Below are 13,852 nucleotides of genomic sequence, written 5' to 3'. Positions count from 1 at the left end.
ATTCTGCGATTGAGTAAGTTAGTAACACTTCGGAAATTCCCTTGATAAGTGCAATTGGTTCTACCGCAATTCCCTATATACCCTCTTCAGAGAAAAAGTAGAACCAAAAAAAAGATTATTTAAGATGTCTTTAAACGCACTCCTTCATCTTTGTAAAGGCTCAGATATTTACTAAATTATTTATTATTATTATTGTTATCGACTTATACTCGATTCATAGAACAACCTTGGGCAGCTCAAGACAAACCCAAATATTCTAGAGGATGATTCTAAGCCCTCTTAATTCGACAAAGTTGTTTTTAAACCTATCAATAATCTTTTTAGGCTTTTGATCTTTATTCCAGTTTGTCTGCTTTGTTTTTCAATGACTAAAACAAGTTCAAAGCCACTGCCGTAAGGAAGAAAGCTTTTCACTGGATGTTTATCAGTTCAGGAATACATTCAGAGATTCCTCGCTGAGAGTTGTACAATAAAGGTAAACAATTCCCCTTCCCCTTCCCGTCCCTTCGCGAATAAACTTGAGATACAAAAACTTCTCACAGTTAGTATGCTCTTCGCGGTTCAGAAAATTACTCAATATTCAACTAAATAAGAGATTGTACTGCGGTGACTCAAAGCTTGATTCAAAAGCAATAATATGTACTTACAAATATATATTGTATTTCATTCTCAAGATAGCATGTGTGTATGGAAAGACCTGCTCCTAATTTTTATTAGCGTATTTTCTTCTTAAACATAAATAATTGTTAGACTTCATAAAAGTGAGAGTTCACAAACTGTATGAACTTATAATCTAGATGTTAAGTCCTTCAATAATTTAGGAAAAACCTTTTTTTAAGAAACTGAGTTATTTGGAATTTGGTGAATTTATATGAATGAATCATTCCGAGTACCAATCTCGAGAATAACCGCATTTTAAGAACACCGATAACTCTCTGCGACATTATCAACTTAAGTTCATGACAATTTGTTAAGAAAAATTCGTCATTGCAACAGACACTTTTTTATTAGAATATTATTGTAAAATTTTAACTAAAGAACCTTATTGAAATCTGGAACTTAGATATGATGGTTCTCTATAGTATAGATAGATTCTAAGCTGTTCTACGTATTTACATTTACTGATTTTGGGGAACCAGAAATTGAAACGAAAGTATCTTTTCGAAGTCGGTGCAATTCTATTGCTGGATCTTAGATAAATAAAGGGTGATTTTTTAAGAGCTTGATAACTTTTTTTAAAAAAAAAACGCATAAAATTTGCAAAATCTCATCGGTTCTTTATTTGAAACGTTAGATTGGTTCATGACATTTACTTTTTGAAGATAATTTCATTTAAATGTTGACCGCGGCTGCGTCTTAGGTGGTCCATTCGGAAAGTCCAATTTTGGGCAACTTTTTCAAGCATTTCGGCCGGAATAGCCCGAATTTCTTCGGAAATGTTGTCTTTCAAAGCTGGAATAGTTGCTGGCTTATTTCTGTAGACTTTAGACTTGACGTAGCCCCACAAAAAATAGTCTAAAGGCGTTAAATCGCATGATCTTGGTGGCCAACTTACGGGTCCATTTCTTGAGATGAATTGTTCTCCGAAGTTTTCCCTCAAAATGGCCATAGAATCGCGAGCTGTGTGGCATGTAGCGCCATCTTGTTGAAACCACATGTCAACCAAGTTCAGTTCTTCCATTTTTGGCAACAAAAAGTTTGTTAGCATCGAACGATAGCGATCGCCATTCACCGTAACGTTGCGTCCAACAGCATCTTTGAAAAAATACGGTCCAATGATTCCACCAGCGTACAAACCACACCAAACAGTGCATTTTTCGGGATGCATGGGCAGTTCTTGAACGGCTTCTGGTTGCTCTTCACCCCAAATGCGGCAATTTTGCTTATTTACGTAGCCATTCAACCAGAAATGAGCCTCATCGCTGAACAAAATTTGTCGATAAACACATTTCGAACCGAACACTGATTTTGGTAATAAAATTCAATGATTTGCAAGCGTTGCTCGTTAGTAAGTCTATTCATGATGAAATGTCAAAGCATACTGAGCATCTTTCTCTTTGACACCATGTCTGAAATCCCACGTGATCTGTCAAATACTAATGCATGAAAATCCTAACCTCAAAAAAATCACCCGTTATTAAGATTCTTTATACAATATATGTAATGCATTCTAAGGTGGACTACGTGTTTACATTAATTAGATTTGAGAAACAAAAACCCTCGTTCAACCTTCTCTGACCATAAGATCGACTAACTGTCTTGCAATTACCAAAGTTTCACCAGACATCTTCAGTACAGTACTACATGGATTTGTATCATCGGTTACAGTCATATACCGATTCTTTTTGGTTAGTATATTATCAGCAATTTTGACCTTTGAACCGCGTTATATAGAAATTTAAAGATGCTGAAGATAAGTCTACGCAAAATTAGTATAAATAAAATCTTAGAAATCACTTTACACTAATTTGCATAATGAAAGTTTTAGCATGAAAAATTATACATAAAATTAAGTGTCAAATTATGAATATTGTTTATAAACAATAAATTTATATACTTTGTTGAGAACAACAAGAACAAAAGAAATGTGAAAATTAATACGCGATTAAGCTATCAATGGGTTGCGTCACGTTTTCAGTGCTCATTTTTTCACATACAGTGTGTTGTTTTGGAATTTTATTTAATATTTAATTTTTGAAATTAAAAAAAAGGTAAAAAAAATGTTTAAGAAAAATGTTTTCGAAAAAAAAATTTGAATCAAAATGTGAAAAAAATTTAAAGAAAATAACAAGAAAAAAACATTTTTCGAAAACAGTGTTGTTTTTGAAATTGAATTTTTTTGAAATTTAAAAAAATTTAAAAATTAAAATTAAAAAAAAAAATGAAAGTAAAATTGTTTTTGAAAACAATGTTTTCTTTCGAAAACAATGAAAACAATGTTTTCTTTCGAAAACAATTTTTATTGAAATATAAAAAAAAATTAAGGAAAATTTAAGTTTTTTGATAACAGTGTTATTTTTGAAATTATATTTATTGAAAAAAAATAAGGCGAAAAAATGGACATTTTCAAGTATGTACTATGCCATGTGTGTTTAATATACATATTTTTTTAATTTTTTTTAAATATTTTTTTTTAATTTTCGAAATATTAAGTATTTTTACTTTTCTACACACAAATAAAAAACAATCAGCACAATTGAGTTTTTTCACCGTTTTTGTTCACTAATTTATTTTAATTTTTACAATTTTTTTTTTGGGAAGATTCACTTTATTTTAAAATACTTTTTTATAAATTTATCACGTTTTTGTCCACCCACAACCCACTGTGCGCCGATTAGACCGGGTTGAGAGCATCATTAAGCACAGCCGTTGGAGCTTCAACCGCTGCTCTTTGTTGAATTTAAATTCAGTTTCATTCAAACGTTACTCGCCGTAAGTGGTTTAGAACTGGTACTGTGTTCTGCTTCATATTTAGTTGCTCGCAAAATGATAATTTAGTCTACAATAAGAATCGCTAACCAAATTTGTATATATAATTATATTTAATATAAATATATATGTATAGACATCGGTATTTTTTGTTGAACGTTGAGGCTTAATGCGCTGATCGTGTAGTGATCTTGAAAATGAAAATCTATATGGAAAACAACATAAATTATTATATCAACATATTGAATATATATAATATATATGTATATATTAGGTCTACAACTTTGCTTCTGCCGTTTTCCAATAGATGGATAGATAGCCGGAAGCAAGTTGTAGACCTAATATATAAATAAATAAAAAAACAAATATATATATATATATATGTATATATATATATGTATAAATTCAAAATTAATTTTGAAACGACATTATTTTCTATACTACAATTTCATATTAACAAGTGATTCGATTAGTAATACTTGGAATAACTCTCTTAATTATCACAATTTAAAAAAAACAAAAAAAAAAAATTAATTATTTTTATTATAACTGATAAGCTTATTATTTTGTAGAAACCACCGAGTGAAAATTTTACTCGCGTTTCAAAACAACGCTCAACAAACTTTGTAATACTCGTGCGACAGTAATAACAACGTCATTATGTTATTACGTAAAGGTGAGTTTTGTTTTGTTGTTTTTGTTTTTCAAATACTAATTTATTAAAAAAAAGAGTTAAATGTTTAAAATATATTTCGTATAGAAATCATTACAAGAAACCGTTGAAAAGTAATATCAACCAAAATTTTATTGTTATCCAACCTTAGTTGCTTCTAGACTGCCTGACACTTCCTTTGTCTATAATGTTAGCTTCAACCACCATCGATAGTTATATAATGAGACCCAATGAAAAATATTCGGAATTAAAACTAACTAAGAAGTAAACATATATGTTACTACTTCAACATCGAACTGTGACCAATGTGGTATTATAGATATTGGAACATATTAAAACGGACGCTTCGATCCCAATTTTCGACCAACAAGAAATACCTTACCAGTGAATATCTATGTAACTTCCATCACCCATTCACCGAAATTCGTTTTTAAGCGCCAATTATAATAATAAATACTGTTCCCTATCACATACCATGTTCGGAGTTCAAGTGACCCTTCTGTATTTAGTCAAAGATACCTTAAAGACTTTATTGAAAGTGACTCTAGAGTCCTTAGTCAAAGGAACCCGACTTTCTTTATTCCAAGCCTTGGATGAAACTTTCTCGATGTACTTCGTGAGTCTTAGGAGGTTAACAGATGCAAAGTGTGCTTATAGTTAGTCGCTGTTTTAAATATCGTTTTGAAATAACGGTCAGGAATTTCATAACCGTTATAGTTGTACGTAGTAGTGGTAGAAAAAATTTCTGAAATAATTTTGTAGAATAATTTAGAGTTTACAGTCCTCGGTCGGAACAAAATCCGAGTCGACTTCGGTTCTCGGTCGACTCGATTGTCGTAAAAATATATGCAAACATGAATTTTGTAGTTTGTCGTCCACACAACCGACTTCACAAGCCGCAACGTAGCACATTCGTAGCTTTTTTTTCGAACCTAACGGTTGTAAAATTTCGACGAAAACAGAGATTCAAGGGTGTTAACGTATACTATATCAATATTAAGTCGTTACAGTATTTTTTGTTGGACAGTGTTTGAAATTTCATACTCACCACGATGTCAACTGATCGCAGGAGAATTCGAGCTTTCTTGACATTTTTAATTTTCTTCTTTCTTACACTTTCAGCATACATTGCATTGCTGTCGTTCAGCTTGTGCATCCTAATGCATTTAACTGCCAGCGAACATTGTTCGAAATTAGAGAACGCAAGTACGGTGCTGCAGACAAATCGAGCACAGTTCCTCAGCATTGCGGATGGCGCAGAGAAATTTGGTTTGGAACTTTTTACGGAGATATCCAGTCTAGCGGGAGATAATGACTTTGTCTTTTCACCATTTTCCGTATGGGCGCTTTTACTGTTGTTGGTGGAAGTCGCATCGCAGAATACATTGCACGAGTTGAACACAGCGCTGCACTTAAATGTGGAACCTAAGGTGCTACGACAGGCATTCAATGTGGTGCAGCAATTTTTGTTGTGAGTTTGGAGTTATTTATTATAATTATTTATTTTTTTTTTATAAATTTAATTTAATTTTTTAAAAACTACAAAATGCATACTTATAGGCGCAAAACACCGACAATACAAGTGGAAAGTTTACAAGCAATGTACTATGACACTTACGAGAAGGTCAATGACGATTATAAAACTACACTAACAACTTGTTACAATGCCAGAGTGCAATCTTTGAATTTCAACGATACGCAAACATCGTTAAATTTCATTAACAATGCCATAAACACCGAAACCAAGGGTCTCATAAAGGATGCATTCGATGAATATGTTGTAGAAGGCACTAAATTACTACTAACATCCACGCTGTATTTCAAAGGACAATGGCAGTCGCCATTCAACAAAAGCGAGACACGCACAGAAACCTTCTATGATATGAATGGCAAGCCGGTGGGTGAGGTTGAGATGATGTTCCAAATGACACCATTCAACTACACTCGAATGGTGGAGCTGCAAGCGCACGTACTCGAATTGCCTTACGGCAATGAAAATCGCTTGTGTATGCTGGCTATACTACCGAATAAAGGTGGTGTAACATGTTGAAAATGCATACATTTATAAATGAAAAATTAAATGCAAATCTTTTGTGTCCTTTGTAGGCATCTCCGTCAATCAAGTGGTGCAAAATTTGCAAAAAATTGGTGTACGCCCTATATTCAATAAACTGGAGGAGGACGATTTAGCTTTTGGTGAGCAAGAAGTTGGGGTGTTTTTACCACGTTTCGAGACAACAGTCACATTACCGCTAAGAGGCTCACTAGAAAAAGTATGTACATATATAAAGCTCATTGTTGTAAATACAGTTGAATTTCCATAACTCGAATTTCTATAATTCGATCTTTTCGATAACTCGAACTCTTGTATTGGCAATAGAAGTCAAATTTCATACAAATCACCTTCCATAACTCGAACTCTCTATAACTCGAAGTTTTTTTGTGGATTATGGTGATTCGAGTTAGGGAAGTTCCACTGTAGTTGAGCTGTAGTTTTTCCTATATTAATTACTTTCTTTACTAAATACTTCCTAGTTGGGCATAAAGAGTATTTTCGATCCGAAAACTGTAAACCTCGACGCGTTGTCTAATAGTTTGTACGTGAAGGACGTCATGCAAAGCACTAAAATAATTGTAAATGAAGAGGGCACCGAAGCAGCCGCAGTCACCGCCGCCATTTTGGCTAATAAAATTTCGCCACCGAAATTCTACTTTAATCGTCCGTTCTTATATTTGATTGCGGAAAAGGGTTCCAATATGTTATTATTCGCCGGACAAATTTCGTCACCGACTTTGCCACAAAAAAATTAAAAGTACGCTAGAAAGTGATTGTTTTTTAATTTTAATATATTTCACCTAATTTATGATATTTAACAAAAAAAGATTTAAAACCTTATATTTTATTTTTTTTTCGTACGTCCCTCTGTCTTTTGTTTTGCATTCGCATTAACCCTAGAAGGGTACTGTGAGTAAAATTTACTCACATACGGAATAGATTTGTTCGTAAATCAGCAGGTTGGCCACACTGAAAGTCAAGCCACTAGCAGTGCTTGTCCCACTCTGTCATAAGTCGGCTCCCGCAAGCATTGAATGGTGTTAATTGTTTTATAAAATTTACTCATCGGTACCTATAAGCGCCTACAATTTAACCGTACCCTTCTAGGGTTAAAATCGACCGATTTATCCTTATCCGTAATATCGATTTCAGATTCGCATTCCTCATATTCCACATTCTCATCGAGCTCTAGACATATTTTTAAAAAAAAATATTACCTCTGATTTTCTGCAAAATATCTGAGAGACTGACCTATATTTTCGTTCAAAAATTTATTAGAAGCACTGAGATCCTCGTGTTCGATATATGGTGCCTTGAAAACTTATGGTCCAATTTCGACGATTTTTAGAATGACGATGTCACACTATAAATGCAGTATTTTCAGCAAAGTTCTGTTCCAATATCTGCACTAGTGCTTACTTTTTATATTGTAAAGTAAACGATTCAGATCGACTTCTAAGTTTTGGTACATAGAAAGTAGGCGTGGTTGTGAACCGATTTTCCGCATTTTCAAAAAATTTCATTGGGTCACCAGGAAAATGTTATGAGCCGAATTTCTTTAAGATTGGTCAAGTGTTTTCGGAGATATGGTTTTTGACCCATAAGTGAGCGAAGTCACGCTCATTTTCAATTGGAAAAAAATTTTAGTGCAGTTTCTTCTGACATTTCTTCTGCGAAATTGAGTGTTTCTGAAGTTTTTCCTAAGTGAATTTAAGCATTTTTAATAGTTTTCAACATAACCCTTGTATATGAAGTGGACATGGTTATAAGCCGATTTCTTCCACTTTTGAACTGTATAATGAAGTGGCTAAAAGAAACGACTCTAGAGAGCTTGGTTTATATAGCTTTAGTAGTTTACGAAAAACTTAGTAAGCCACGACCACTTTCCTAAAAAAATACATCAAAATGTGCCCCTTCTTAGTGCGATCCCTTGTACCAAATGTTACTTATTTTTTTATTTATGTCTTAGTTATGACACTTTATATGTTTTCGGTTTTCGCCATTTTGAAGGGGTGGCAATTGACCGATTTCGCCTATTTTCAATACCAACCTCCACAGTGTGTTAAGGAATATGTGTACCAAATGTCATTAAGATAACTCAATTTTTACCCAAGTTACAGCTTACACCGACCACACCGGATTTCAACTCTACTCGTCAGCCTGATGACTTTGGTTTCTAACTCTTTTATTTCTGCTTGACACAACCAACCGCTATGTGAACAAAACTATTATACTCTCTTAGCGACTTTTTTGCGAGAGTATAAATAACGCAGTTTTGTCCACCCACAACCCACTGTGCCTCGATTAGACCGGCTTGAGAGCATCACATCTCCAAGCGGAGCCGTTGGAGCGTTCAAAAGCTGCGCTTTGTTGAATTTTAATTCAGTTTGCAAACGTTACTCGCAGTGAATGGTTAGAATTGGTACTGTGTTCTGCAACATATTTAATTTACAGATGCTCGCAAAACGATAAGTTAGTCGCTAATCAAATATGTACATACAATTATATATAATATACACAGATGTGTGTATGTATTTTTGTTGAACGTTCAGTGCAGTGATCTTGAAAATACAAATCTATATGCATATCTATATGTAATCTATATAGATATATAGGTATATACTATATAAAATATATATAAAAAAAAAATATATATATATGTATAAATTCAAAATTAATTTTAAAACGACATTATTTTCGATTTCCAAATGTACACTGTGTAAACAAATCTACAAAGCGCTGCTATGCTACAGCTAATTATATACAAGTTTAATAGCCTTATCTACGAAAAACAACTAAAAAAGATTCCTAGCTTGCCGTGCGAATTATAAATACAGCAACAACAACAACCAGCAAGAAATACAAAATAATAAAAATATATATATTTTAAACAAGCAACGATTAAATCGTAGTCCGGTTTTCGTGTTGGGTCTGTGTTGTAGATTTGTTGGTTCTGTAGAATAAACGTAACAACATACGCAAATAAATTAATGTGTATATAATATGTGATCCATATGTAGATATATATAAAATGTGATATATATGTATATATAACTACGATTTCATATTAACAAGTGATTCAATTAGTAATACTTGGAATAACTCTCTCTCTTAATTATCACAAGTATTACAAGTGAATTTCCAAATAAAATTAATTATTTTTTTTTTAATTTTAACTGATAAGATTATTATTTTGTAGGAAGCACCGAGTGAAAATTTACACGCGTTTCAAAACAACGCTCAACAAACTTTGTAATACTCGTGCGACAGTATTAATAACGTCATTATGTTATTACGTAAAGGTGAGTTTGGTTTTATTGTTGTTGTTTTTAAACAATATTTTATGCATAAAATAAGAGTTAAATGTTAAAAAAAAATAGTTCATATATTTTTAATTTTATTGGTATCCAGCAAATGTATTCTTCCAAATCCATTTCGTGGTTCCCCACTTTTTTAAAGAAACAAAAACAAAACAGAAAATTCAAATTTAATGGGGAATATTTATTATCATTCGAAAGCCGCATTCTTTGGAATTTATTTTTTTTTTTCAAGATTATCTCTTTCAAACGTTGACCGTACATCTCAGACGGTACATCCGTTGAGTCCAATTTTCTATGACTCGTTCGAGCATCTCGACTGGTAACTGGCGAATAACATGTTTGGTGTTTTGCTCCAAGGCCTGAATCGAAGCGGGGTTTGTTGGCATAAACTTTAGACTTTACATATCTCGACTGGAAATAGTTGTGTTCTCTCAATAAATCCATTGACTGATGCCATGTAAGGGAAGTGGTTATTACACACCCCCATACATTTGTATGTACTTTCCGGTTTTTAAAAAAGTAAAATGAGGAAAATTCGAACATTAAATTATATTTTAATTGCAATGAGCTAAACTTGACCTCGACCTATAGTCGTTGGTGTCCGTTGTCTTTCTCTCTGATTATGAACGCTCAGAGTTCGACGCTCTAGTATGCTTGTATATTTCTAATATTTTGTTCTTCAAGCCGCTGCACACGCTACTCGCTTCTCAAGCGCGTACTTGGACGATTTTGAAATTTCACGCTTTTTCAAGAAGCCGCGAGCCCTTGTTACTCGACTCTCTGACACGCGATTGCGATGCGAAGAGAATGACTTGCAGGACGATTTTCAGAGTCAGATTAAAATTCTCCACCACGGAGTCTTTTTGATACCCTCACCTGGGAACTATTTCCAGAAAGTTGAGATTCTAGCAATAAATATAGCCTATTTTACTCGGGGTGAATGTAGCTTTCCAATGGTGAAAGCTTTAGAAATCGGCTCAGTAGTTTTCGAGTTTATTCATTACAAAAATACATACAAATCTTTCCTCTTTATAATAGTAGTAGAGATAAACCGATTATAACTCCGTTGCTTTTTCTGAATTAAATAGCAGCTTTTTAATCTCTTCGGGTTGCTCTTCGTCCCAAATACCGCAATTTTCCTTCTTTGCAAACCCATTGAGCCAGAAATGGACCTTATCGCTGAACAGAAGTTGGCTCGAAATCGTTGGGTGTTTTTGGAACTTTTCAAGAGCCCATAGAGCGAGGCAATGTCGCTTGGGAAGGTTGAGCGGCTTCAGTTCTTACACAAGCTATATTTTGTATGCTTCCAATTTAAGATCTCGACATAAAATGGGCCGAGTCGTTCCATACAGCAGTCTGAGTTGATACGAACGGCACCGAATCGCCTATCCACGGTACCCGCTCAGATACGTCTGCTTTATTTTCTTCACTGCGTGTTCACGTGGTCTATTTGGTTGAATATTATTCAATAATGAATACTAGGTCTCGAGTGGGGTTATGGTAGTACGCTCAGTAGGCCGATTATGTTGACCATAAGTTAGGCGAAGTGCGCGAAACACATTCTTTACAGAACGTGAATTTTCGTAATAAAATTGAACAAGTTGTAAACGTTGTTCAGACGTAAATCTTTCCACGATGAAATGCCAAATACTACTGCACAAAAATAATTGGTTATACCAAGCGAAGCCAGGTCCTTCTCCAACTGGTTCTTCCAACGGAGTGGAGGTCTCCATCTCCTCTGCTTCCACCAGCGGGTACTGCATCGAACACTTTCAGAGCTGGAGTACTTTCGTCCATTCGAACAACATGATCTAGCCAGCGTAGCTGCAGTCTTTTTATTCACTGAACTACATATGGGTACGTCATCGAATAACACATACACCTCATCATTCTATTGACCATGATATACGCCGTTCCCAAAATTTAAGGGACCGTAAATCTTCCGCAAAACCTTTCTCGCGAAAACTCCTAGTGCCGTCCTCATCAGATGTTGACATCGTCCACGCTTCTGCACCATAAAGTAGGACTGATATGATGAGGAACTTGTAGAGTTGGTTTTGGTTCAGCGAGAGAGAACTTGAGATTTTATCATCTAATATCTTAGGAGCTCAAGAGATTTTTCAGTATTTAGTCAAAGAGATTGACTTAAAGAGTTTAATCAAAGATACTCTAGTGTCTTTAGTCAAAGGAACTGGACTTTCTTTATTCAAAAGCTTGGTTGCAAATTTCCCGATGTACTTCGTAAATCATAGGAGGTTAACTGCTGCAAAGAGTGCTTATAGTTAGTTGCAGTTTTAAATATCGTTTTGAAATAATGGTCAGGAGTTTCATAACCGTCTTTTTTTTACATACTGATATTACCGATGGGAAATGGGCGAAATAGGTTCACAAGAACGCCTACTACTCATATAACTCAAATTTGACATCTGATTCGTTCCTTTTATAAACTATACATCGGAATAAAACTTTACACAAATACTATATTTGTCTTGACGTATCACTTGTGGAAGAATTATCGAAATCGGACTATAACTCTACAAGGCCCCGTATATCGAACATGAAGAACTCGTGTGACTAAGTGCAATTTTTCACCGAAAATAAATCTGTCAGTTATTTTAATTCAATTCACACAGGGAATCCTTTTCTTCTAAATGTGTCTCTCTGTACCAAAAACGAGTCCTTACTTACTTGTTTCTTTTTCTTCTTACACTTTCAGCATACTTTGCATTGCTGTCGTTCAGCTTGTGCATCCTAATGCACTTAACTGCCAGCGAACATTGTTCGAAATTAGAGAATGCAAGTACGGTGCTGCAGACAAATCGAGCACAATTCCTCAGCATTGCGGATGGCGCAGAGAAATTTGGTTTGGAACTTTTTACGGAGATATCCAGTCTAGCGGGAGATAATGACTTTGTCTTTTCACCATTTTCCGTATGGGCGCTTTTACTGTTGTTGGTGGAAGCCGCATCGCAGAATACATTGCACGAGTTGAACACAGCGCTACACTTAAATGTGGAACCTAAGGTGCTACGTCAGGCATTCAATGTGGTGCAGCAATTTTTGTTGTGAGTTTGGAAGTATTTTTTATAATTATATATTTTTTTAAATAATTTTTTTTTTTTAAATACTACAAAATGCATATTTATAGGCGTAAAACACCGACAATACAAGTGGAGAGTTTACAAGCAATGTACTATGACACTTACGAGAAGGTCACTGACGATTACAAAGCTACACTAACAACTTGTTACAATGCCAGAGTGCAAAATTTGAATTTCAGCGATACGCAAACATCGTTAAATTTCATTAACAATGCCATAAACACAGAAACCAAGGGACTCATAAAGGATGCCTTCGATGAATATGTTGTAGAAGGCACTAAATTACTACTAACATCCACGCTGTATTTCAAAGGACAATGGCAATCGCCATTCAACAAAAGTGAGACACGCACAGAAACCTTCTATGATATGAATGGCAAGCCGGTGGGTGAGGTTGAGATGATGTTCCAAATGACACCCTTCAACTACACTCGAATGGTGGAGCTGCAAGCGCACGTACTCGAATTACCTTACGGCAATGAAAATCGCTTGTGTATGCTGGCTATACTACCGAATAAAGGTGGCGTAACATGTTGAAAATGCATACAGTTGCAAATGAAAAATTAAATTCAAATCTTTTGTATCCTTTGTAGGCATCTCCGTCAATCAAGTGGTGCATAATTTGCAAAAAATCGGTGTACGGCCGATATTCAATAAACTGGAGGAGGACGATTTAGCTTTCGGTGAGCAAGAAGTTGAGGTGTATTTGCCACGTTTCGAGACAACAGTCACATTACCGCTAAGAGGCTCACTAGAAAAAGTATGTACATATATAAAGCTCATTGTTGTAAATACAGTTGAATTTCCATAACTCGAACTCTTGTATTGGCAATTAGAAGTCAAATTTCATACAAATTACCTTACATAACTCGAATTCTCTATAACTCGAAGTTTTTTTGTGGATTATGGTGATTCGAGTTAGTGAAGTTCCACTGTAGTTTAGCTGTAGTTTTTTTTATATTAATTACTTTCTTTACTAAATACTTCCTAGTTGGGCATAAAGAGTATTTTCAATCCGAAAACTGTAGACCTCGACGCGTTGGCCAACAGTTTGTACGTGAAGGACGTCATGCAAAGCACTAAAATAATTGTAAATGAAGAGGGCACTGAAGCAGCTGCAGTCACCGCCGCCATTTTGGCTAATAAAATTTCGCCACCGAAATTCTACTTCAATCGTCCGTTCTTATATTTGATTGCGGAAAAGGGTTCCAATATGTTATTATTCGCCGGGCAAATTTCGTCACCGACTTTGCCACAAAAAAATTAAAAGTAT

At 34.6% G+C, this 13,852-nt stretch overlaps 1 protein-coding gene across 4 annotated transcripts; it reads left to right on the top strand.

Annotated features, from left to right (window-relative positions):
* Positions 1 to 3,396: 3,396 nt before the first annotated feature.
* LOC105209646 (serine protease inhibitor 77Ba-like) lies at positions 3,397 to 13,848 on the top strand. 4 transcript variants are annotated; one of them, XM_054230035.1, is made up of 6 exons: positions 3,397 to 3,450; positions 4,002 to 4,105; positions 5,225 to 5,573; positions 5,663 to 6,135; positions 6,209 to 6,375; positions 6,638 to 6,915. In XM_054230035.1, exons 2-6 carry the CDS (start codon positions 4,090 to 4,092, stop codon positions 6,911 to 6,913), a joined length of 1,281 nt encoding a protein of 426 aa, XP_054086010.1. In that variant the 5' UTR covers positions 3,397 to 3,450; positions 4,002 to 4,089; the 3' UTR covers positions 6,914 to 6,915. The 4 variants fall into 4 exon arrangements, with proteins under 4 accessions (XP_054086010.1, XP_054086009.1, XP_054086007.1 ...); XM_054230032.1 differs by lacking the exons at positions 3,397 to 3,450; positions 4,002 to 4,105; positions 5,225 to 5,573; ... (1 more) ...; positions 6,209 to 6,375; positions 6,638 to 6,915 and adding exons at positions 8,516 to 8,630; positions 9,358 to 9,460; positions 12,195 to 12,543; ... (1 more) ...; positions 13,173 to 13,339; positions 13,571 to 13,848; XM_054230033.1 differs by lacking the exons at positions 3,397 to 3,450; positions 4,002 to 4,105; positions 5,225 to 5,573; ... (1 more) ...; positions 6,209 to 6,375; positions 6,638 to 6,915 and adding exons at positions 8,562 to 8,580; positions 9,358 to 9,460; positions 12,195 to 12,543; ... (1 more) ...; positions 13,173 to 13,339; positions 13,571 to 13,848.
* The last annotated feature ends 4 nt before the right edge of the window (positions 13,849 to 13,852 follow it).

Source organism: Zeugodacus cucurbitae, chromosome 4 (assembly GCF_028554725.1).
Source record: "Zeugodacus cucurbitae isolate PBARC_wt_2022May chromosome 4, idZeuCucr1.2, whole genome shotgun sequence".
Classification (NCBI taxonomy): Eukaryota; Metazoa; Arthropoda; class Insecta; order Diptera; family Tephritidae; genus Zeugodacus; species Zeugodacus cucurbitae.
The sequence above is the reverse complement of the archived record's forward strand: the minus strand, read 5'-3'. Positions and strand labels throughout refer to the sequence as shown.